This window comes from Ananas comosus, unplaced genomic scaffold (assembly GCF_001540865.1).
Source record: "Ananas comosus cultivar F153 unplaced genomic scaffold, ASM154086v1, whole genome shotgun sequence".
Taxonomy (NCBI): Eukaryota; Viridiplantae; Streptophyta; class Magnoliopsida; order Poales; family Bromeliaceae; genus Ananas; species Ananas comosus.
The window spans coordinates 26,250-52,307 of NW_017893397.1; the positions used below are offsets into that span (position 1 = coordinate 26,250).

At 34.7% G+C, this 26,058-nt stretch overlaps 5 protein-coding genes across 5 annotated transcripts in view; 1 reads left to right on the forward strand and 4 right to left on the reverse strand.

The window, feature by feature from the left end:
• The first annotated feature begins 1,995 nt into the window (after window positions 1-1,995).
• On the forward strand, window positions 1,996-6,040 carry LOC109705904 (putative ER lumen protein-retaining receptor C28H8.4). The gene is made up of 6 exons (XM_020226689.1): window positions 1,996-2,257; window positions 3,836-4,035; window positions 4,294-4,434; window positions 4,529-4,609; window positions 5,198-5,322; window positions 5,719-6,040. The coding sequence occupies exons 1-6, from the start codon at window positions 2,011-2,013 to the stop codon at window positions 5,765-5,767; spliced, it is 843 nt and encodes a 280-aa protein (XP_020082278.1). The 5' UTR covers window positions 1,996-2,010; the 3' UTR covers window positions 5,768-6,040.
• A 31-nt stretch (window positions 6,041-6,071) lies between these two features.
• On the reverse strand, window positions 6,072-6,491 carry LOC109705909 (gibberellin-regulated protein 2-like; the record flags this gene model as incomplete). Its single annotated transcript, XM_020226695.1, has 1 exon — window positions 6,072-6,491. A coding segment is annotated over one exon (285 nt), but the record flags the coding sequence as incomplete, so codon positions are not given.
• A 482-nt stretch (window positions 6,492-6,973) lies between these two features.
• Window positions 6,974-8,639, reverse strand: LOC109705905 (peamaclein-like). Its single transcript, XM_020226690.1, has 3 exons — window positions 8,525-8,639; window positions 7,712-7,757; window positions 6,974-7,489 (listed from the first exon to the last, which is right to left on the reverse strand). Exons 1-3 carry the CDS (start codon window positions 8,579-8,581, stop codon window positions 7,308-7,310), a joined length of 285 nt encoding a protein of 94 aa, XP_020082279.1. The 5' UTR covers window positions 8,582-8,639; the 3' UTR covers window positions 6,974-7,307.
• A 4,101-nt stretch (window positions 8,640-12,740) lies between these two features.
• On the reverse strand, window positions 12,741-13,178 carry LOC109705910 (protein NRT1/ PTR FAMILY 5.10-like). Its single transcript, XM_020226696.1, has one exon. The coding sequence runs from the start codon at window positions 13,176-13,178 to the stop codon at window positions 12,741-12,743; it is 438 nt and encodes a 145-aa protein (XP_020082285.1).
• Window positions 13,179-18,413: 5,235 nt separating this feature from the next.
• The window catches only part of LOC109705912 (protein NRT1/ PTR FAMILY 5.10-like), a 32,295-nt gene continuing 24,650 nt past the window's right edge, over window positions 18,414-26,058 (reverse strand). The window contains exons 2-5 of the mRNA XM_020226698.1: window positions 22,051-22,568; window positions 20,953-21,724; window positions 18,794-18,878; window positions 18,414-18,687 (exon numbers count right to left, since the gene is read on the reverse strand). Coding sequence (XP_020082287.1) covers window positions 18,449-18,687; window positions 18,794-18,878; window positions 20,953-21,724; window positions 22,051-22,559 — 1,605 coding nt within the window. The 5' untranslated portion in view covers window positions 22,560-22,568 and the 3' untranslated portion in view covers window positions 18,414-18,448. The remainder of the gene's footprint in view (window positions 18,688-18,793; window positions 18,879-20,952; window positions 21,725-22,050; window positions 22,569-26,058) is intronic.

Genomic DNA, 26,058 nt, shown 5'->3' on the forward strand with positions numbered 1-26,058 from the left:
GGAGCGGCGAGGGTGCAGGAGAAGAAGGGGAGCAGGTGGAGAAGAAAATGGAGAGAAAATGCGGCCGATTGAGGTGGGAATCGCGGCCAATCGAAGGTGCGACTGAGGAAGATGAGGAAGAAGACGAAAATTGTAAGGAACAAAATGGTCATTTTACACACCGTAATCCCTTTATGAACATTTTTCATTTTTCAAGGAGGCAAAGTGTACGTTTTTAAATATCAGGAGGGGAAAGTGAAAAAGCGGATTATTACAAGGAAGTTTTCTGTAATTTAGCTTTGTAGGCAGCCAAACATAAAAGGTAAAAAAAGTTCGAAAATCTGTTAAGCACTTACTAGACAAATCAAACAACAAAAATTGATACTCATTTTTGAATAACTACTTTCTTATCTGAAAATTTTCACCTTTTTTTTTAATTTTTTTTTTTTGACAACCAAACATGCCCTAAACCAATAAGAGATAAATTAAAGTTTACCTGCAATAACGGGTAGGGTTGTTTCGGGCCAAAATGTCACTTTGTGTTGTCGGGCCGAAGCTCCATTACAGTTTTAAGAGCTAAACTTATTTTGGCCCAAGCAACCGACGCAAAAAATTTGTCATGTTGGATCTAGGCTAATTCCGCACAATTCTCACCCGACCCATTTGCATCCCTAATAACAAAATTTTGTGTGTTTTCCAAGGTAAAAAGTATATATACCACTTGTTTGAATTATGAATTATTTTTGACTTAAATTATTTATTTTTTAAAAAATTTAATAAAATACTATCCAATCTTTCAATGTATTTGATTTGAGTCGGCCAACGGTACTTTAATTTCGAAATTTAAATGTTGCGTTTACCTTTACATATTCAGTTAAAATATTTCAAATAATTCTCACAACTATAAGTTTATTAATATAGATAATTAGCTTAAATTTTAAAGTCAAATTATTATTGATTGACTCAAATCAAATAAATTAAAAGATTGAGTGGTAAAATTAAAATTTTGAAAGATTAGTTAGCTGATTCAAAATGGTCCATAATTAGGAAAAGTTCTAGACATTTTTACTTTTTTGAAATATTTCTTACTAGTTCGTAACTCCGAATTACTCATTAATGTTTAGATATTAATAGAAAATTATAAAAATAATGGATAAACTACAAACTAATTAACTAATTCAGGCATTTTTTAACATTAATTTAAATCAAGTAAATTATTTTTTATGTTTTTAAATGTCTTTTGTCGTAAATTTCAAAAACAAACTAAATAATAGCATACCAATTTTATACTTATATTTTTCAGTTCTATGCGTTTACATTTTTTATTGATGAAATTATCATCGAATATTTTCCAAATTTTTAATTTGTTTTTCAAACTCCGAACTTTTAAAAAACCTCGTCGAATTTAATCTGAATGTTGAACGATTAATAATAACTCTATAAACATAAACGCTCACAGCTAATCGATTACTAGCTCTAAATTTATTTATTAATAATAAATTTGATAAAATCATTAATTTATTTCACTAAAATCACCTAATTCCAAAAATTCTCCATCGAGTTGTGGCAATTAAAAAGAAAAAGCAAAATTTTGTGGAGACCAATCAAAAAACTTTTATCAAATTCAACAATTCTATTTTGTTAAAATAACTAAATTTATTAAATTTGATGAAATTATTCATGAATTTGATAAAATTTTCAAAGTTTGCTGACTAATTAAAATCATTTGATATCAGTAAAAAAAAAGTCGAGGGTTCCCAATAAATCCAAAAAGAAGTTGAGGGGGTCTCCGTGCAATTTTTGGGGCCTAATTTCACAAATACATATAGTTGAGGGGTCTCATTACAATTTATCCATCCCCTGGTTCCCTCCGGCGCGAAACCCCCGCCATATTTATTAATCCCCTCGCGCGTTACCCCTCTCTCTCTCTCTCTCTCTCTCTCTCTCTCTCTCTCTCTCTCTCTCTCTCTCTCTCTCTCTCTAAAATGGAGCCCAAAACGCCTCCTAGGGTTTCGGAATCGGGTCGCCGGGATGGGGTCGGACGCGGGGATCGAGAAGCGCGGAGCGGGGGGGCCGGCTAGGGCTTTGGGGGCGTGGCTGCGGCGGCGGCGGCGGCGGACGCAGGCGGCGGTGGCGGCGGCGGCGGCGCTCGCGGCGGTGGCGCTCCTCGGCCTCGTCGTCACCGACCACGACCTCATCGCCGCCGCCGCAGAGGCCGTCCACGCCGCCGGGGTCGGCGTCCTCGTCTACAAGCTCTTCAAGGAGGGCACTTGCGCTGGTAATGCCCTTACTCTTGATGCGATTGGGAAGTTGAAGAGGAGACCTTTGTTTGATGTACTTAGCTTTAGGCAACTTAGATTCGTTTTGATGCGAGTAGCCGATATTTATTTAAAAAGATCTAATTTGATGCCCAAAACCTTTCAATTTATTTGGTTTGATCCATTTGATGACTATTCAGTTACAAAATTCGCGCGCATTGCATGCTCTACCGGACTACCCAATCTTTTTCTCTGATTGGAGCTATCAAATGATGGCTCTTTCGTTACAAAATTTGGCGCGCTATGTGCTTTAGCAAGTTTGCAAATGTGGTCATGTGATTCACATGATATACTTTGATTTAGTCTTATAAAATTTGTTTAAATAAGCGGGGCATCGAGTTTTTGTAAGGGAAGAGGCATCAAATGGCTCGAATTATACGAATTGAAAGATTAGATAGCAATATCAAAATTTCTGAAGGTTAGGCAGTCTTTTCTAAATTGGTCATAATTCAGGTAAATTTTTGACATCTTTACCTTCCTAGTATAAGGATTGAGATGATCCTGTTACAGAAAAGTTTCAATTTTATTTTGATTTAGGGGGTGTTTGATTCCCCAAAAAATATTCCAAAAAATAGTTTTCTAGCTGAAAAAGTATTTTCATTCGTGTCCTCTTGGGAAAAGTAGTTTTTCTAGAAAAGTTTTCATTTTTTCCCCATATTTCATAGAAAAGTCTCCTTTTCATTTTCTGGATTTCTTATTCAGAAAAGAAAAACTATGGAAAGAGTGTTTTCCATGAAAACTTTTCTTTTTTTCTTATCTCCTTAGAAAACAGTTTTCCATAACTTTCCTAGGAACTAGACACCCCCTTAGGGAAAATATGGTCACAATGTGAGCAACTTTGGAGTAGTCATATTGATAGGGGGGATTCCGAATTTGCTCATTTTGAACATAAACATAGAACTGGTGAATCTTATTTTCTTACTTGATAACTTTGTTATTATGGGCACCGAATGATTCACTAGAAAGTGCACACAAGGGGGGAAAAAAACAGAAAAAGAAACATAAATTGTATTGTTACCATAAGTAGCTGTAATTATAAGTACTGTTCTCAGTGGAGGAAACATAACTTGCTAATTATTTATCAGTTTGTCCACGTGAGTCTTATTCCCACTTGCCCTCAATTATGGGAGTGGGACTTTTTTTTAACTATTATTGGTGATATCAGTTATGAGACATGAAAAATTGTGAAAGAAATTTTTGTGAACATTTGCAAATGAAACTGATGAGTAATACAATTTAGTGTGGGTTATATTTTAGATACTGAAAAGATGCTTCATGTATAGAAATACACAATCTAGGTTGGTTATTGAAGTTATTCGTTCTGTAGACTGCTGGACCTTCTGTTACTAATTTTTTCATTTTAAGTTGTTGAAAATTCTTTCTAGTCGTTCGTTATTAAATTGTTGCTATTGATCTTCTCTATATGGTGTCTATTGCTCATTGAAATAATTATTATACTGTATCTATTATTTAGTCCCTCCTTTTGCTATCCACTGCGTATTGCAAGATTGTGACCATTTCTTTAAATTACATGGCAGGACTCTCCTTGAAATCTCAGGAGTTAACAGCAATATTTTTAGCCGCGAGGCTGTACTGCAGTTTCATCGTCGAATTTGATATACACACATTTCTTGATTTTGCCACACTAACGGCTACTTTGTGGGTTGTTTACATGATTCGGTTTGTATTGCGAACAAGTTACATGGAGGAGAAGGATAACTTTGCAATAAAAACTGTGGTATATGAAATCTTCACACACTACATACTGCTATAGTCAATTTCTTTTCATGTTATTCTATTTGCGACTTCCGGAACTTCTTATCCATCTCTCTCCCTCTGTCTGCCTATAGTTTGATTGCATACATGTTAGAATAAGAAGAAACCATTTGATGCATCTTTGATTTCAGAAACAGTCCATAACGAAATATATATTAAACAATAATGTCTGAAGTTCTATAATTTATAACTACTACTAATGACTGTAGAATGGATTCAGGTAGTACCGTGTGCTCTTCTAGCTGTTTTCATCCATCCATCCTCGGTTCACACTCTCAGCAACAGATTTCTATGGGCTTTCAGTGTTTACCTGGAAGCTTTCTCAGTTCTACCGCAGCTACGAGTGATGCAAAATACAAAGGTTAGATTGTAAATTCATATTTTCTTCTATTTCTTCAATTTCTTCTTTGATTCTATTAAATAGATTTTTGCTAAATTATTATCATTTCTTGCAGATAGTTGAGCCATTTACAGCTCACTACGTGTTTGCCCTCGGCGTTGCTCGATTCTTGAACTGTGCATACTGTGCCCTTCAGGTATCATAAAGCCTATTAAAAATTTGTGTACTTTTTACTAAAATCTACTGCCTAAAACTTGACCTTAAACTCCATCCTCATCGTTTCAACTGCAACAAACTAGTACTTGAGGTCTATTTTGTGTAAGAATAGGTCCCTCTGTTAGTTGGAAAGTGGCCATTGCAGCACCATCATTAGACTTTGCTTATTGAATTTGGGTTCAAACTTCAAGGACTAAATTACTAAAATTTAACCTTTGAGGGTGAAACTGAAATCCGTGTCAGTCTTTAGGGACCTAAATTGTTGCAATTCAAATTCTAGGGATGAAATTGAAATTTGTACAAAACTTCCAGAACTAAATTTGTAATTAACCCTATTATTTATCCAGTTTTAATATACTGATCTGTTTGTTGAACCATCAGAGTGTTCTGAATTAGTTTTGACTCCTACAATGAAGATTTGTCGAAATTTGCTTACACAACTTTGTTCACAAGACTCAGGATTTAACCCTCTCAATGCCTTCTTCAGGAACCATGCGTTATTAATTCTCCAAGATATGGTGTTGGGGGTCTAAATATTTTTATTTGCCCTTTTCTTTTTTTTTTCTAGTTTTTCAGCACACTCGGCTTCGTAGTGTTTGTATTCGGACATGGGCCATGGCCTGGAATGGTCCTTATTGCGGAGATCGTCCAGACAATAATCTTGGCGGACTTTTGTTATTATTATGTGAAAAGGTTAGTTCATATCCTTCAAGGGAGGAAGAATAAGAATATCTTGGACTCAGCATATTGCTCTTTTTTTTTTCCCCCCCTCTTTTGTTGCATCCACTGAATAATAAATGTAGAAAACTCCCTATACATACAGCCATTTTCAAGTTGCCCCCCCTGAAATACTAAAAGAAACATTTCTTCCCACTGATATATTAATGTAGATAGAGGAGAATCATGCACTGTATATAGGTTTTAATATTTCAGGTGGCTAATTGAAAACTGTGATATTTGTAGGGAGTTTCCTCATTTTAGCCTTTATTTTCCTTGTTTTTGTTTGTATAAACTTTTTTTGTTTTTGTTTTTGTTTTTTTTTATCTTGGACATTATTATTATTATTATTTCATTTCTTTATTGGTACAGTTTTCTCAGTGGTGATCTTGTCCTGAGGATTCCATCAAACTTGGTATGATCAGCAACTTTACAGATTGAATCCTTCTCATCTGACTGCACCCTTATCATTCATTGACAGAGAAAATGAAGCATAAACCATCTGTAACAGGTTTCCATTTCTTTATTTTCCTGCTTAAGTACAAAACCTTTCTAGCTGAACTAAAGAACCTCTTTGAATAGGGTTCGAACACAGTATATGAAACCAATAGTAGGATGTTCACATCTTTGTTCTTTGCCAAAACAAAAAGAAATCTCCATAATCCACTATTAAATAGTTGTCTACTCCTATTGATAGACACCATCTGAATATTTGCCATGCAATAAGCAACATTTTATTTTATGAAGGATTGCATATTTATCAATTCATGAAAGCGCAGACTTATTCTATGCTGAGGAGTTGTAGACATGTATACTGCAAGGTGAATAATTAGGTATTATAGGGCAATGTTAGCTTCTTTTTAAGGGCATTTGGGGCGGCCGCCGTGGGTCTTCATGTGGGCCCAGCAGGGGCACTTTTCTGTGTTCCCAGAGGTTCCAGGAGGGACGCAGTGGCACCGCTGGCAGCAGGTGTTGCACGCCCTCAGGCACATCTTTGGCCTTCCCGACTTGCTGCACCGATACGCGCACTTTGCAGGACAATCTGCAAAAGAAAAGAGAGAAAAATAAATAAAAATAATAGAAAAACCAATGAGCACATCAATAAGAAAAAGAATGAGTAGTAGTCTTGAACTTGTGTGGGCATGTTATGCTTCTGATTATTGTTGATTGACTAGAGCTTATAGCTGTGAACTTTGTCACTCTTCTTCTGCAATCTCAGATATTAGAGTGTTAGATTCAACATCTTAAGAACAATGTTCAAGGCCATGCATTATACCTCCTAGAACAGGGTAATATCAGGTCCAGTATGAATACATTTCTTGAAAAGTACTTTTTACCATCCCTCATATAAGAGTAGGAGATCGCCTCTTTATTGTGTAAACAATAATTTTATGGTGAAGACCTTTCAACTGTACAATACTTGAATGCTACTTGAATTCTTCGTCCGCTGGGGGGTTGATGCTGCTGTTGTTTTTTGGCTTTACCAATTTAACCTTCATTGTTTCCATAAGTCTTTTTTCGTACGACAGAAGATTCCATTAACACTTGAAATCTCAGTTATTAGAGTCCGGCTTTGTTTCGAGGGATAGGACATCTAAGTAGTAGAATTTTCAGTATTTATCTTGCCTTTCAAAGATTTTTCTCATTTTCTTCTCTCCTTTTTTTTTCTTTGAATGGAATATTTCCAAGTAAGACTTAGACTAACACAGGTCCTCCTCATTTTCTTTCTTATGCTCACCTTTATATTACAGGATGAAACTGCACATTATTCACATTCTGACTAGTGACTAGAGTTGGTGTTTGTTTAACACAAACTACCTTTAGGATTACATGTGCTCATTATTTTCTCTCTCCGTCACACACACACACACACACACACACCACTTTAGAAGATCTACATAGAACAGTTGCTGCAACATCTATTATCAAACATAGTTTTGGTGACTTGTATTCTTAGTTTCTCAAGGGCACTTAGGGCGGCCGCCATGGGTGGTCATGTTAGCATAGCAAGGGCAGACATCCTTGTTCCCCGAAGTCCCCGGGGGGACGCAGTGGCACCGCTCGCAGCAGGTGTTGCACGCCCTGATGCACGCCTTGTGCCACCCCGCCTTGCTGCATCGGTAGTCGCACTTTGCCGCACAATCTGCAACAGCATAAACATGCATTCTCATGCTAGCCATCTAGTACCATTTTAAATCTAGGTGTTACAGTGCTTGTGTTTCTTAGTAGTTTTCATTCATAGGGGGGCAATTATATTTTATGGTTTGTTTGTGGCTGAACTATTTATTAGCTTGGTTAATGGTATTGCTGAATAATAATTAGGACCTTTTAGATTATTCTGATTAAATTATATATGTAGCCTTACCTATCCCCTCAACTCCTTGTACCAATGGTCCATCAAATATGTTCATCTGCAGATTTTAAAGAAGAGGATCAGTAATTTATTATTATTAATTAATGAAATAAAAGATATCCCTGTTTCTGTTTAATGGAAAAGAAATGGAGAAAGAAAAACAAATTGCGTCGATTTGATGATGAGATAGTAGAGTGGTCTTAGAATCCTAGTTCAAAGTAGATAACAAGAGAATTTAGAGCCATTGGGTTAAGGAATTGAAATTACTAAATGCATTGTTGGGGTCATTTTTAGTGGAGAAACTAGTTAAATTTCTCCAATAATTACTTAGCTCATATTTTGCCCTGCTTCTAATTCTGCTTTTAGATGCAGTTCTTCTGATTTCTACTCTCGGTAAATCGACTATAACATTGAATGAGAATCTTAGGTTCAATAAATCTTTCGATTTTACTATAGAAAGAATATATGTCAGTAGAGTAGTTCTATTTAAAACAATACCTTATCTTACTATCTCTTCTTCTTACGATATATTTGTTATATAGTAGAGGTATAGTTGATTGCATATAGTTGCTATTATATTGCAGATGACTACTCAAAATACGAATATAAAGCTTTAAAAATTGGGTTTCTTTTGCTCCTTTCCGGTTTATGCTCATTTTTGACATATACCGAAAGTTAAGTTCACTTTCTCTACTTTCGTCGAAACAAACACGCCCTCAGAGCAACTCTCTCCAACCTCTCTCTCTCTCTCTATCATATACGTATAGAGAGAGAAATAAAAGGGGAGAAAAAATAAGGCAAATATATATGAGCAAAACCACTCACCTCAACCAAGAGTAAGAGGAGGAGCACTGGAGAGAGGAACCTGGCCTTATTAGCCATGAGAGATAGTAAGTGTTGAGAGAGAGAGAGAGAGAGAGAGAGAGAGAGAGAGAGAGAGAGAGAGAGTGAAAAGGATGAGAGCAAGGAGACTGTTGTGGAGTACGTGTCCTTCTTATAGGCTTTGTGTGGGCATGTGGCTACTGTGGGTGTTGTTGGGCATGAATTTTACGTGTACTTGGTTTCGTGGGGGGACTCCGAACCCAGTTGCACCAGAACATTCCCACACGTTTGTACTCAGGAGCCTTTATTTATTTATCATCCATTAGATTACCAAGTAACTTAAAATACAAAAAGTAACTTAGGAGGCACAGCATCTTAGAGCCTGTTCGAGTGTTTGGTTCTAGTGTAGAGCAGTTTCTAGAAGATTACACAGTATCCACGAGTTATCTCGGTTGTGATTTGGTTCAATTCGATCTCCACCCACATACGCAGAATATTAAATGCTGCACCAGTATTCTCTGATATGTTTGTGTTTATAACATCTTGTTGTAGTAAAAGTAAAAATATAAAAATTCTACTTTTTAACTTTCGAGGATTGAGAGCTTAGGGAATGGATCTTTAGCGCTCGAATCTGGACTTTTCACCCTTCTAGTGCGAATCTTGTTTGCCATATGGAAACTCAAGACCTCTTATATTCCATACCGGGTTCTCATTTGTGTTCTATCATCAATCCAAACACGGGGCGAACAAACTTTGACACGGAGTCTAAGTTCTATGCACGAGTTGCGCGCATCCAAACAAGCCCTTATTCAGCTTTTTCATATTAGAAACTTTAGAATCTTGTTCTAAATACTGTACTTATGACTTTTAGAAGCGGATCAAATTGTTGGCAAATATTACTGTTATATTCTTTCCTTAATCAATGGATAAATTTTCAATCAACCAGGTAAGTATTTTGTTTATCTCTTTGTCTAGGCAGTAAGTTAATAATCCTCTCCTAGGTTTGTAACATAAATAGGATTGGCAAATGGATCCTTATAACATGTGTTTTCATCATTAAATCTCTATTTCCCAAAAAAAGAAAAAAAATCATCTATCCAATAGTTAGGACCTAAGTAAACAACCAACCATCCTTTTTTATTTTTTCTTAATTTTTTTAATAGAATTATGTTTTACTTGGTTTCTTACTTACCACTGGAGTTCCAATGGTCTGGCTTTTTTGATAGTTTCACCGCTCAATTACAATTATCTGCGACTCTCGCGAAGTGTTATTATTATTAGGTAAAAACGTGTCGTAAATCATTTATCTTTGTATATTTAGTTAGTATATTTCATAGAGTTCTCACAACTACAAGTTTATTAAAGTAAGTAATTAGTTTAAATTTTGAAGTGAAAGCATCGTCGGCTAATTCGAGTCAAACAAATTGAAAGGGCGGATAATAAAAAACAAAATTTTAAAAGATCGGACAGTCAAATCCAAATGGTCCATAGTTCAGGTAAGTTCTATACATTTTTACCTTATTATTATCATTGCTGCTGTTGTTATTATTATTAGCACTTAAGAGAAGGGGAAAAGGAAGGTTAGTGGGGGTCATCTTTGAGTAAAAGCAAAGCTAAGTTAAAGAGAATGTCTACTTTAAAATTCCAGAATGTGCCCCATTTTCCTTGATCTACCAAAGCAAAGCAAACACTTTGGAGTTAGTATTTGGATTTTGACCTTTTTTTTTAGGACATTTTTTTTTTTTTTTTTTTCCATGGCTTTGGAGAATCTTATACTTTACTTCCAAGGCCTAGTTAAGTATTGCATTCTAAAATGCATCATATTTTTTGTTTTAGTAGATTCAAAAAATTCAAAAGTTTTTGACTTATTAGGTTTTTCTGATGCCAAGTTACCATCGCAATTTTATATTATTAACGAAAAAATTAGAAGCGCTTTCGAATTTTTTGGACTGCAATACCAAAGCCTAATTGATTTGCAATATATTCTAGGGTTTTATAACTTGTGGTATCTGAGGAAGGCTCTTTGGCCTTCATGGGTTGGTATTACTTAGTACATTACAATATACAGGTGTTAACAGCTGCATAGCAATAAGAAAGTTTGCTTCTTATACAATTTCCATCAACAAAAGGCCAAAGAAAAAAGAAAAAGAAAGTGACTGAGAATTTGATGATTGAAGCTGGATAAATGATGCAATAAGTGGACAAAATGATACCCTAATACATATCTTAATTAGAGGTAAAATTCTCATCATTAATGTCCTCTAGCTTGCCTAAGGAGCTTATTTTGTTGTTAAAAAGTAAGTTTAATTTGTTGATGATGTAAGATGGTTTTAATTAAGAAAGCTAGAGAGAGAGGAGTTTTTTTTTTTTAAATCTAGTTTAAGTATTGAATTTAGAGAGAGAGAGAGAGAGAGAGAGAGAGAGAGAGAGAGAGAGATCAAAAGGAGGTAGAATAATTAGTTGGTAGTCCAAAAAAACTTTGTTTTTTTTGAGAAATAGGCTGCGTGTCATCCGCATTGTTCAGTTTTTACAAGTATAATTCAGCAAAAAATATAAAACTATCAGGCTTCAAATTTAGGATCTCGAATACTAACCATCAAACTCTTCTCCAACTATGTTTTAGTTGGTGGTAGTCCGAAGAACTGTTTCTTTATTAAGTCATGAAACAATTGATTAGTGCAAGTAATGGCCAATAAATATTCAATTTTATGATAGTCAAAAGTTGGTCCCTAATGGGAGGGATTTTATGTATACAATGTTTCCTCTTAACTAAGGATGGTTCTTTTCAACAAAGTTGAAGGCTCCATCATTGTCTAGTGCAATTTGGTAGCTAGTTTGATCAAAAGATCAAAAGGTTGAGGGTTTGATTCCTCATATTCTCATTTATTAATGCATAAAATATATCTGACTTTTTTTAATCTAGTTTTTATAGATATGCTAGGTAAGCATGTTCCATCTTGTTTCAGCCCTTTTTTTTTTTCAGCTGCAGTCATTTTTACTAGAACTTTGGCAGTAGAAAATACTTCTTTTGCTACCGATTTTTTAGCCGTTATTTCTATACTTTAAGCAATTTTATTTTTTAGATCATACTATTCAACCAGTCACCCACTCAACCCTAGGGTGACCGCCACTAAACTCTAGGGGACCACTATGATTCTAACCTTACAATTTTTCATCCAAGAGTTAAAAACTCGATAGTAAAAGAATTCAAATACTATTAATAATATTCCAGCCCAATTTCTTTTTCTAGTAGTATTGTTTCGACAACACTGAATTCTACAGCAAGACCAAATAGACCTTAAGCCATTAGCTTCTTGAGTAGCGGTAACGGGCCTGAACCGCCCTCGATCCGGCGGGGCCGTCTCGGGCCTCCCATGAAAACGGCTTCAGATAATTAAAATTGGATTTGGGCCTTGTCGGGCTGGGTTAGATTCTATCTTGGGTTCTCCAAACCTACCATTGTGCTTTTTTAAGCGTTGTGGTACTTTTAAGGGTTATTTTGTTGCACATAGTTGTAACTGCATTGTGGTTGTAACTATATACAAATCTAAATCAGTCGTTTGGTTCATGCATTTGAATTTAACTGCTACAGTTGGAGCTACACAAGGAGACTCAAATGTGACAGTTGAAATTATATCCAAATTGACAACAGTTTCACCTATTGCTGTTGGAGAGAATAATACTATGTAAAGATAAGCTTATCTTCCTATAATCTTTCAAATCGATTTTTTCTTTTTTCTTTTTTTCTATATAGAAGGTAATCTCACAGTCCCATTTACAAAATAATAAAATTTTATAAATAGACTTGTCAACTGCATATAATCAAGAAAAATATATGTAATTGATGCACTTTTTACTACATCCAACCAAAATGCAATTATGCAATTATAACTGTTGTATTTTTAACTGTATGCATTTTAATTTCACCTTTTTAGATACTTTTTTTAGAAGATATATAACTTGCAGCAACTACGGATAATCAACCGCTCTTTCGTGAATTTTATAACAAAAAAAAAAAAAAAACTACTTAAAAATACATGAATAAAGGATTAACAAAACGCGCGCGCGCGCACACATGAGGGAGACAAAATGAAGTGAATATTTTGCTTCAAATTTGAAATTTATACAAGAATGTAGAGCACCATATAATCACCAAAGAACTTTTACAATGTTGTGGAAATATGTACTCAAGATTATATTTCTCCAAGTACTCATTCTATCAGAAAACAATCTTCTTCTTATAGTCGTAATTGCGCGTAAAGTACAAGAATAAGCATAATTCTAAAACACCGAGACCGGCGAGAAGCAAATAGAAGTAGTCGAGATGCGCTCGGTTTAAGTTATTCGAGAACCAACTATCACCGTTCTTGCTTGTCATTTCATCGATCACGAAAATGAGAACACTACTGATAAAACTACCGATCCCTAGTATGCTCATGTAGAGAGCGATGCCGAGGCTTCTTAAACCGTCGGGGACCTGATCGTAGAAGAACTCTTGCAATCCTACTACTATAAACACATCGGCGAGCCCGATGAGCATGTATTGAGGAACCAACCACCAAAAGCTCATCGGAATAGTGTCATTTGGCTCGTCGATCAAGCCGAAATCTTGAGCCATCTTAAGCCTCTTCATTTCCACAAGAGCTGCTACTACCATTGAGATAAAGGATATGGCCATTCCGATGCAACTTTTGAATGTCGTCGGTGATGCCCGAATGTAGCTTCGAGTAACTTCCGAGCTAAGGGGCACTGAGGAACGATCGAATATGACGGTAAGAAGGCCATGATAGTTGAGACTTCGCCAAAGCTTTGGAGAGCCGCAGGGTGGAACTTGTAGGCTGAAGTGATGCTTTGCTATCTAAAGTCCTTCCTTGCTTAGTGAAGAAGGTGGCCAATTGAGCGAATGGTGACGCGGTTATACTAAGCTGCGTCGCCATAGATCAGGGAACAATCGTGAGGCACTTCTTTGGCTCTCATGCGACTTGCTCACATTCAATTCCCCTAGTCGAAATCTTCACAATTATTGTTAGCAAAATTTTCGAAAATAAGTGTAAGTCACAAATCCTTATTAAACTTACACAAAATTTCCACATAGGTCGCTTATAACAGTTCCACTTAGAGTCGTCAAGATTAGCATAGATTTTTCTTATAGAGAGATAATTTGTCATGGTGATTCAGCTTTTGCTTGTCTCTTAATAAGGAAGAATTTACCGTTCGTCACTTGAAATAGCTCGACCTAATTGTGCCACATAGTGTCCATTAAAGAGATCACATTGGAATTGTGTGGAATGCTTTTAGAAGGCATTTACTGCTATTCACGTTTGCTTCCAAACTTATATTATACCCTTAGAATGTCTAGGGTTTCACTATGGATTGTCATAGTAAGCATGAAATCCAGAGCCAAAAAATTAGAAACAAGTGAATTCACATATGCTTTCAGATATTCACGCTCACTCCAATTAGTGATCTCGCAAAATTTTGTAATGTTTGGCTACTAATGGCCGTCATTTTAAGTCATTTCTCATCGGTAGAGATGGTAGAATGAAATACTCATGTTGAGTGTCTTTCTATAGTTTGCTCTCGGCCCGAAGAAGAGCTACGCTTTCCACTCCTCCGCGCAAGATACGAACGCCTTGCCTATATAGTCGGCAAAGGGCTTCTGTGTCCATCTTACTAAATTCTATACGTTGTCGGCCCGAGCAAGAAGAAACAAGACGCGAAGGGACATAAATAATAGTTAGGTGATTCCAAAGCCAGCAGCCCCAACCGACGTTTATCCTGAACATAACTTAAGTATGACAAATGCACAGTCATGCCGGGACGTGAAAAGTACCACCAGTTAAAGAAGGAGCCTCGCCGAGGCGCGCACTCCTTGTGGGCTCCATTCTGGTCGAATGTGGTGCGGCTCAATGCTAGTCCGCAAGGATTGTCGCCGCCGTGCAGCAAAAGGCTACGAGATAGAGAGATAGTAGAAAAGCCACTTGAAAAGGCGAAGGTTGGCATGTTGGAAGAATCGCGGAGCTCCATGACATTTCAGGAGGGCGGAGAAATGGGAGTGTGGCATGAGAGAGCTAACATTGCCGTAGGCCTGCGAAAAGTATGATAAATTTAGAGTGCACCACAAAAAGAAATATTATATGTGGCCATTACGAATATACATGTTGTTAAGGATTTTTCCTCGGGAAATATATATTTGGGTTTTAAAAATGGAAGTTATATAAGTGAGGCATTAAGACAAATCATATTTGGCTGTTAACTCGATTAATGTTTACTATGCGAAACTCGTAATTATAATCTGATCGTTTATCGGTGAATAACAATCATCTCATGTACGTATTACGTCATTAGTAATTTTGGAACTGTTAAACATCATCATCGTCTTTTCAATATGGTGGAACCGTATCGAAATCAAGAGAAATATTACATTCAAAGTTTTGGAATTGAAGGTGATTAAAGTAACTTAGTAGGAAAAACTAAAAAACAAGAAAAGCCGGCACCAATACTTAATTTTGAACTAAGCTCATTGATTATATAGGAAAAAAATGCCCCTTTTTTGGCTTTGCAATAAATAACTGCTGGATTACACCAATCAATTTGTGTTAGGAAAATTAAAAAAAAAAATTAATAATCAAAATTGATGAAGCGGTGGAAAGTCTAAATTATAGGCATAATATCTCCCTTTCCAATCATTTACCACTCATGCCAGTTATACTAACCTAGCTTGACATGACCAAGGTTTAAATTCCTACTTTTTTGGGGACCAAAAAAGGAGGAAAATAAAAGCAGGTTTCAATTTGAACATTTTATGGACAAATTTGATAGAGATGTCCAATTCTCTTCTAAGGGACTGTTTGGGGGGTTGTACGCGTTTACAACTGCCCAGTGCAGTGGCAAATGCGTGCAGCCAATTTCCTTTAGTTTTGGTTTAGTATAGTGGTTCAAGCTGCCTGAGCAGTCCAACTGCACAATGAGGCCCAATGCCTGCGGTTGGAATACAATTCCAAATTGGTCGTAGTTCCACTGCAGCAGTTGGTGAGGGATAGGATACCCACTTAATATAATAATTAATAAATAATAGCTAAAATAAATAAAATAATATGAGTATTATAGGCTAATAAAATATTATAAATAAAACTTCATTATATATAATTTTTTAGAAATACAAGCTTTGTGCCAAAAAATTAATTTTTTAAATTTATTTTATTTAAATTAAAGTATTAGTTTTGTTTTTTCTAAATTTTTATAGAATGTGATCGTGTATGTTAATTTATAAGTTTTATTAATTTTATAATTATTAATAAATTGATAAAAAAATGATGAGAATCGCTTAAATTTTTAAAAGTTTGATTTACATATTAAAATTAATAAATTAAAAATGTTAATGTGGTCGTTAATAATGCTGAGAATTATTTGAAATATAAAAATATTATAATATTTTTTCTAACTTTTATTTTATTTATAAATAGTAAATTTAAATAATTTATAAATTTATATAATTATTTTTCGTTTAGTGTAGGTTACCTTACACTCTATCTGAGAGCGGCTGACCAAATTCATAAATAAAACTATCAGCTTCTGTTACAAACAGGAAGAAATGTAACCTGCAAGCAGTGTGCAACTGCGTTAAAAACCAAAACAGATAGGTGTAGTTATAACTGCGATTTGCAACTGTATATTTTCAAGTACATGTTTTGCAACACATCAAACCAAACGGCCCTAAGTTGTCTTATCCTTGGTTTTGTTAAAACCCCACATTACAATGAGATACAAATCCACTTTTGGAATTGAATTATTTTAGAAGATACCAATTCTCTTAAATTGTTGTTATTGTCTAATAATGATGAATCAGAAAACCATGCTATAAATATATATTTTTACTTTTTGTTTCTTGACTTTAATAATTTTATATTTTGCTTCGTAAAAATTTTTAAGATTATTATTAGGGGGTTTATGTTGGTAAAAGAGTGAGGGCGAATGATCAATTATCCTTACTTGCTCTATATAAGAAAAAATAATAATTATTTTAATAGATTTATGTTAATTTTTAAGAGTATTTTCAGTATAAAATTTATAGAGAAATGGGAGGGAAAGTGATGAAACCACTGAGGGGAGGCGGGGGCGCGGTAAAAATATCGATAAAGTCGAAAAGGAAAAATTAAAAGATCGATATTTACAAGAGTATTTTCTGCATCAATTTGATATTTTCAGGTGGTAAAATATAGATAAAGTCAAAAAGGAAAAATTAACGGTATTTACAAGAGTGTTTTCTACATCAACTTTGAAATTTTCAGGTGGTAAAATATAGATAAAGTAAAAAAGGAAAAATTAAAAGATCAATATTTACAAGAGTATTTTCTGTAGTTTAGCCTTCTAATAATCTTCAATATTCTTGACCGAACTCATCATAAATATTCGGAGAAAAACAGGAGTAATACTCTAGATTCCTTGTTCCTTGAAATATTATTTTTATAAATTATTAATGTACTGATATACGTATTTAGAAACAAAGAAGAATAATACTTTATTTTTTAAAACATATTATTTTTATATATTATTAATGTGCTGATATTTGTATTAAGGAGCGCTTTCATTGTTCTGTGCCAAGACAAGCCTTTTTTTATTTTGTTGAACAATATCTTTCGAAATATTAATCATGAGTCCATTTTTGTATTTGTGGATTTAGTGACTGAATTATCTTCTGGAAATTGACATCTCAGTAATTACCAATGTTGGTTTTTTAAATAATATTTTAATAATTTTAAAAACTACATTTATTAAATTATAATTATAGTGGGTCCCCCACAGTGTATAACGTCACAGCCACGTGGATTTTTCTCCGACGTGTGTCACGAGGGAGAAAATCTATTGTGTCACAATTGCAGCATATCATCAATAACAAGTCAATTATATCTCTTTATTTAAAAACAGTACAATAAAAATATTTTTTAAATTTTAAAAAAAATATTTGATTTGTTAGGGACACCACGCTAAAATTTTTTGTCGCCCGTGGATGTGATGATGCAACCTCGCACAATTTCATTGGACAGAAATTTAACGGACAATTTTCAATTTTAACGGTTGAAAATGAACATTAAAGATTTAATTAAATATCTACCGTGAAATCTTTTTTTCTAAAAACTCTTCAATTCTCTCTAATTAAATATCTACCGTGAAAAGTAAAGTTCGAAACTTTTCTACGAAAAGCGTTTCTATCATGTTTTCATAAACCATGTCCACTTTTCTAATCTTTTGTATTAATTATAAATCTAAATAATTTAAAGATTAAATTGTACTTTTCTAACACTGTTTTGAACAATCAATACTCCAACAAATAAAATAATATTAAAAAAATGACTAATTATCATCTGAACTCTTTTCTTAATTAGCATTAGTGGGTTTGTAGGGATAACTTGTAGATCACAAACACTTTTTAGAAAATAAAAAGAAAAACAAAAAGTCCATATTTGTGACAAAGATTATGTATAAAAATATGAGGAGATTACCTCAACTACGAGTAATTTTACTTTTAAGCTTTTGATATTTTTTTATTTAAATTATTATAGTCATTGAGTAAATTTAATTAGCTATTAGTTGTTAAATATTGTAAATACATTTGCTAAAAAGTGCATTTACTACCACAACAAAAAGTACATATTACTGTTAAATCTAATAAAATTAAAGATAAATATGGCAAAATCTCTAAAATATTTAACTAAAATTTCTTAATTGTAAAAAAAAGTCAAAAACTAAAGAAATAATGTAAATAAAAAAAAAATTGAACTCAACGGCCACATGATTGGGGAACTCTCCATACACAAAATTTCAATATATTTTATTATAAATTATAAATTTTAAAATATTAAATTTTTTTATAATAATAAATATTATATACCATATTTTATTTATCTATCGAATTAGATTTTAATTTTAGAAAGAATTGTTACGGACCGCCGTGTAGAGGAGGGCGGCGAGGACGATGGTGCGGTAGCGGCCGAGGAAGGAGTCGGCGACGAAGGCGCCGAGCAGCGGCAGCATGGACGCGGCGCCCGACCACGCGTTCACGGCGGCGGCGGCGGCGGCATTCGACTGCCCCAGCGGCCCCGTCAGGTACGTGATCAGGTTCGACGACACGCCGTAGTACGCGAACCGCACCGCGAACTCGAGCCCTGGTGTGCATGATCAAAATCCGACGATACAGAGATCGTCGAATTACAATTACGCAGGACGGACAAAGAATTTTAGTGCGAGGGAAAGAGGGGAGGGTGGTCATACCCATGACGAAGAGCGCGGCGGTCCAGCGGCCGGAGGAGGAGCGGCGGACGGGGCGGCCGCGGTAGTCGACGACGCCGATCAACGGCTCCGATCCGGCGAGGAAGGGATCCGGATCCATTCCTCCCACCCCCCACTCTTTTTCTTCTTCTTTTTTTGCCTCTCTCTTTATAAGTGCTAAACATAGCGCCGTCGTCTATTTAATACGGTATCAGAATAAAAAATTAATTTAAATATTAAAAATATTATTTTTTAACTATTTAATTTTTTAAAATTTTAATTTTACTATAGAAGCGTATAAACTTATATCTCTAATTTTAGAGGTACTATGATTACGTGAACATAGTGATTTGTACGGAGCCTATAAACAAAAGATTATTGTACGGAGCCTACGGACAATAGTAAAAATAAAATAAAATAAATGCCCACAGAACAAGACTAAGTCGACGGGAGTAATTAGTAACTAGGCATACACGTTTTTCATATTTGGTGTTTGTACGTGCTTTTTCGGTGGCGGTTGCATTTATATATAATAAGTATTTTTAATTTTTGTTTAAATTTTTACAGTTTTATTGGAAAGATTTTTATCAAACAAACGCTTTTTTCGGAATTATTCATCTCCTAAGGGGATCTAGGAGATGAGCTGTAGCAGAGGAGTATAAGGGGTTAGAGAGTTAGTGACTATCGCTGCTGCTTGGTGGGTTCTTTAGCCGGAAAGAAACAAAAGAATGCTCGTGAATGCTTGCTGGCAGAGATAAGATCTCTTAAGGACTTATGGATTCTCTTTTTCCTTCGTAATACTATAGATTGATTTTTTTGTATTTCCTATGAGATTTAGACGGTCTCATCTTGTAGTTAAAATCATTTTCTAAATGAATAAAGCGATAACATGCTATTTTTTTTTCAAAAAAAAAAAATTTTTTATAACATAAAAGTAGTGTTTTTAATTACTATATAACCAATGTAGGCGTAAATATACTTATTTTAAGCAATTTGTAGCTATTTCACTTAATTACCATCCATTTATTCCTTCTTTTTTGTTCTTCTTTTTTCGCCCAAAAGTGTCCTGTAGTGTGAAATGCTGTTTGAGGAAATGCATTGGAGCAGAGAAGTTCCAAAGAGCTTTCACAGCTTTTGCATCTTCCAATTACTGCAATTCGAACCTGCAGGATCAAAATCCCTCGATAGCTTCGATAGTCTTTGTTTGCTGCAGAATCAGAAGCTCCAAATTGTTGTTTTCGTTTTCTGACTTCACCCATTACAGTAGAAGCTTCGAATCTTCTAATGTCAAACACTCTATTATTGATAACTGCAGCTAAAAACAGAAACAGAGCAAATGAGGAACCTATTGTTATCCCTTTTGAAGCACCATGCTACTTTAATAGAGACAAAAAAAAAGAAAGGAAAAACTTCAAATACCACCCCTGTGGTTTCACACTTTTTCACTTTAAGACCTTTTGATTTAAAGTGTATCAATTTAGTATTCCTGTAGTTTCATTTTTATCTTTTTATTATTGATTCTACAAATTTTTTTGGTTAAATCAGTGACAAAGCTAAACGTAAAGAGTACCAAAGTAAATATTCGATAAACCTAGGTGAGGTGTCTGAAGTTTTTTGTATATGATTTAACGAAATATTAACGGAGAAGCTGACGAAAAGATAAAAATAAAACCATAGAACACTAACTAGATACACTTTAAACCATAGGGTACTAAAATGAGAAAGTGTGAAACCACAGGGGTGATATTTGAATTTTACCCAAAAAGAAAAAAAAAGAAAAGAAAAACAGAGACTCTCTCTTTTGGTCTCTTCACATGTTTCCTCTAGTATAATCCATCTACTGCTTAAGTTTTTTGGGAGCAACAATTAGTTTATATAATTTAACATGATATTAGCATAATTAATTTTCTCTTCTCTAGCACTATTTGTGAATGTGTGAATTTATTACAAAAAAAGACTACTTATGATACATGCATCAAGGATTTAAAACATACAAATAAAAATATGAACAAGAGGAGATAAAATGAATTGAATATCTTACTTTGAATTTGAAATTATACAAGAATTTAAAGCATCCGATAATCATCGAAGAACTTTTACAATGTTGTGGAAATATGTACTTAAGATTATATTTCTCCTTAGTACTCATGCTATCAGAAAACAATCTTCTTCTTATAGTTATAATTGCGCGTAAAGTACAAGAATAAGCATAATTCTAAAAGACCGAGACCTGCGAGAAGCAAATAGAAGTAATCGAGATGCGCTCGGTTTAAGTTATTCGAGAACCAACTATCACCGTTCTTGCTTGTCATTTCATCGATCACGGAAATGAGAGCACTACTAATAAAACTACCGATCCCCATTATACTCGTGTAGAGAGCGAGCCCGAGGCTTCTTAAACCGTCGGGGACCTGATCGTAGAAGAACTCCTGCAATCCTACAACAATAAACACATCGGCGAGCCCAATGAGCATGTATTGAGGAACCAACCACCAAAAGCTCATTGGAATAGTGGCTTTTGGCTCGTCGATCAAGCCGAAATCTTGAGCCGTCTTAAGCCTCTTCATTTCCACTAGAGCTGCTACTATCATTGAGATAAAGGATATGGTCATTCCAATGCCGACTCTTTGAAGCATGGTGATGCCCGAATGTAGCTTCGAAAACTTCTGAGCTAAGGGCACGAGGATTCGATCGTATATGGGGACGAAGGCCATGATAGTTAGACTTCCGAAGCTTTGTAGAGCCGCGGGTGGAACTTGTATGCTTGAAGTGATGCTTCTATCTAAAGTCCTTCCTTGCTTAGTGAAGAAGGTGGCCAATTGAGCGAAGGCGACGGCATATACTAAGCTTGTCGCCCATATCGGGAACAATCGGAGGACTCTCTTGGCTTCTTCTATGCGACTTTGTTCACATTCATCTTCCCTAGTCAAAAATCTGCAAAATTATATTGGTTAGCAAAGTTCAACACTCCATGTAAAACTTATCCTAAAATTTCACATAGGTCGATGTACAATCCACTCAAATTGTCAAGTGCCATTAGATTTTCCTAATAGAGAGATAATGTTACAGGTAATTCAGCTGTCACATCATCTCTTCATAAGAAAATTTTAACGTCGTCACTTGATGGCTTGACCTAATTGTTACGCACAATCATCACGAGGATTCAAATTTGATGATCTAGGTGAAATTTTGCTATATGTTTGGTGACTTAGTGGTGCAATTCTAGTAATCTCAAGTTAAGAAGCGTAGAATGAACATACTTGTCTTGTTGTCTTTCTATATCTTCTCTCGGTTGAAGAAGGCTCGCTTTCCAATTCCTCGCCAATGACACGAACGTCTTGCCTATTCGGGCAAAGGGGCTTTCCTTGTCCACTACATAAAATCTATACATCTTCGTCCCGAGCAAGAAGATGATAAGAGCGAAGGACATAATAACACCAGGGATTCCAAAGCCGACGCCCCAACCGATGTTATCCTGAACATAACTTAGTACGGCAACCGCAACGGTCATGCCCATGGACATGACAAAGTACCACCAGTTAAAGAAGGAGCTCCGCGAGACGCTCTCCTTTGGGTCATTTTGGTCGAACTGGTCGGCTCCAAATGCTAGGCCACAAGGCTTGTCGCCGCCTTGAGCAAAGGCTATGAGATAGAGAGATACATAGAAGAAGGCCACTTGAAAAAGCGAAGGTTGGCATGTCGAAGAATTCGCGGAGTCCATACATTTCGGAGGGCGGAGAAATGGGAGTGTGGATGAGAGAGTCAACATGCCGTAGCCCTGCGAAAATGATCAAATTTTGAGTGCACAAAACGAAAATATTAGTAGTGCCATTTGTAGGTAATTTCTAAGTTTCTTGAAACATGATGGCTTGTTGAAATGTTGATGAAAAATGCCTTTAAATTCCTAGTTCTTCTCTTAATTTGCTGGTGGACTAGTTGATGTGAAGTAAAATTACCTGTTAGGTAATAAATCTTTGTGCTAATGTGCCCCAATGAAAGCTATAGGACACTAAAACAACTTAAAGTTAATGTGAGGATTAAGACAAATTTATTAAGATTAAGTAGCATAAATGCATGTTCAATATCCAAATAGGGTGATATGATAACTGATTTATACTTACTATGCAAAACTCATGTGCAATAAATCTTATCAGTTTAATTGAGTGAATGGTGGCAATATTCAATGCATATGTATGCCATAAAGTAATTTAGGACTTGTTAATACCACTATCTTTTCAAATAGGTGAGAAAGATTAATGACCAAAGGTTTAGAAAATTTAGAAGTGATGAAAATCAAAAAAAAAAAAAAAAAGAAAAAGAAGAAGAAGTGCACAAGTACTAATGTTGAAACTAACTCACTGATTAGTAGGAAAAATGTGCCCCACTTTGTTTTTTTGTTTTATTTTTTTTTTTTTGGGAAAACTTTAGATACCACTCTTGTAGTTTCGTACTTTTTTATTTTAGTACCTTATGGTTTAAAGTGTATCAATTTAGTAACTTGTGGTTTCGTACTTTCTCACTTTAGCACCCTGTGGTTTAAGTTGCATCAATTTAGTATCATGTGGTTTCATTTTTTTCTTTTCGTCAGCTCCTCTGTTAATATTTCGTTAAATTATATACAAAAAATTCAGATACTCTATCTAGGTTTATCGAATATTTACTTTAGTACGCTTTATTTTTTAACTTTGTCACTGATTTTTTTCATTAATATTTCGTTAAATTATATACAAAAAAATTTCAGATACCCTACCTAGGTTTATCGAATATTCACTTTAGCACTCTTTAATTTTAAATTTCTCACTGATTTAACGAAAAAAATTAGTGAAATAGATAATAAAAAAAGAAAAATAAAACCACATGATACTAACTTGATACACTTTAAACTATATAGTACTAAAGTGAGAAAGTGCGAAACCACATGGGCTAACTTAATACACTTTAAATCACAAGATACTAAAGTGAGAAAATGTGAAACCACAAAGAAGGCATTTGAAGTTTACCTTTTTATTTGAAGAAATTAGCTTCACCTACCATAAAAGGACTTGAATACACACACACACACACACACACACACAAACTGTGGAGTGCAAGTACTTAATTGTATAGAAAAAGTTGTTGATAATCCAAACTTGATCAACAAGGTTGAGAGGTCCAAATTCACATCCATTTCCCTTTCCCTCATCTACCACCCATCATATTATTAACCTACCTTAACTGCAGGGCATAGATTCCTACACCTTTTTCTTTGGGTTCAACATCATGTCTCAATTGTGCTTCAGTAAAAGGACAAAAATTAAAAAAAAAAAAAACAAGAAAAAGGTTTTGCACATTTTAAAGGACAAATTGGATAGAGATGTACAATCTCTATGCTGTTCCAACCTTGGTTTCCAATGCTGTAGGGTTATGGGGTTTGATTAGTTTTATATATATATATATATAGAACATTGTACAACCAAATACAGTGAGATCTCAACATCCCATTATGAAATTGGATTATCTTAGAAGAAACCAATTTCCTCTCCCAATAAGTAAGGTGAAATTGTATTATTTCTATAGTTTGACCTTTATACCTTATAATCTTTAATATTGTCAGCAAAACTCAGCTTAATTGTGCACTTCTTATAGATTATTAATATATTGATATATATATATATATATATATATATATAGATGTAGCATGAATTTATGCATAGTTTTGAAACATATCTTCTAAAATACTGACCGTCCATAGAGCAAGCGACAAATTATTTGGTGGTTGATAGCGTGTTACCTATCTCTCTCTCAAAAAAAAAAAAAAAAAGGAAAAAAAGTGATGATACTAGTGAGGAAAAAAAAAAAAAAAAAGCTTTTAAATGTAGAAAATGTAAGATTAACACCCTCTTGTAGTGGGTATAAAGATAGCATAACTCTTTGAAAAAGAAGATCCACTAAAAATGGAGCGTAGTTTGAGGCAAAGACCAAAAGCATCACCAAATGGCAAAATCCTCTACGGTGCTTATGTGACTTTCCCTTTATGGGTACGAGAATGGCAAACAATATATTACTTGTTAGGAATAAGATTCTTCCTATTATTATCTTCCAAAAGAGCTGTTCAAATTTTTAGATGAATTGATTGTAATTTTTTTTTTTTTGAGAAAAGGTAGCACGCTATCTGCTTTATTTATTGAATGTATAAACTAGGTTAAGGCAACTAGGGCCTCAATTAAAGAAACAACAGATTAAAAAAAAAAAAAAAACCCTTTAGTATGTAAATTGATTGTAAGATTTATATCAAACTTTTGTATGTTCAAGTAGCATTTCTCAATAAAATATTAGTTTAAAATATATCACCAACGAAATTATTGATGAGTTCGGTTTTGGTGGACGGCAAGTTGATAAAATTAAACCGCTAGTTAGTCGCGAAAACAAAAAATCGGAATTAAAAAAAAAGAAAAAACTGGCCAACTGCACTTTGAGAACATTCTAAGGTACACAGTACACTAATAAATGCAAAATTCTTGAATAGTATTAAGGTTTAGTTTGATAATACAATGGCTAAAACATTCTTTTTATGCTTTAGAAGATCTAAAAAGTTTAAAAGTATTTTCAACCTATTATTAATGGCTAAAACCATTCTTTTTATACTTTAGAAGGCCTAAAAAGTTCAAAAACACTTTCAATCTTTTTATTTTGTTGTACCTCTTCAGCGGCAGTTCTAGCAATTATTTTATTAGCATAAAAGGAAAAAAAAGAAAAGAAAAGCAGTTTCGAATTTGTCAGACCTTCTAAAATATAGAAAAAATATTTTCGCAATCGCATTACCAAACTAGATCTGAAAAAACTAGATAGGTCCAACACGAAGTTACCACAATGGTGCGATGAAAAATCCGCACCCCTACTCCCCAAAGTTTTGTTTATTAACTAGCAAACTCGAGAAAATATTGTTTGCACTCAATATATCTTACAACCCATGCGCAGTGTACCGACTATGCTCTCGCTTCGCTTCTCACTCTGTTTTGTGGAAAATAAAAATAAAAATAGGACATGAGATAACCGACCGGTAGGTTATAGTGCAGAACCATTATAAAATAGTTTGTTAGTGCGTTCTTTAGCTGAGCTGAACTCTTTTATAAAAACCCGCGCAAAAGCTGAATCCCTAAACGGCGGCTCCCACAACAGCAAGACCAGTAGTGGTGGAGAATCTGCTCTCAATTGCAGAAGCTGCTGCAGTAAAAGCTACTGTTTTATTGCTTAGATCCTTTTTGATACCTCTCCTTTGCAACTCTAAG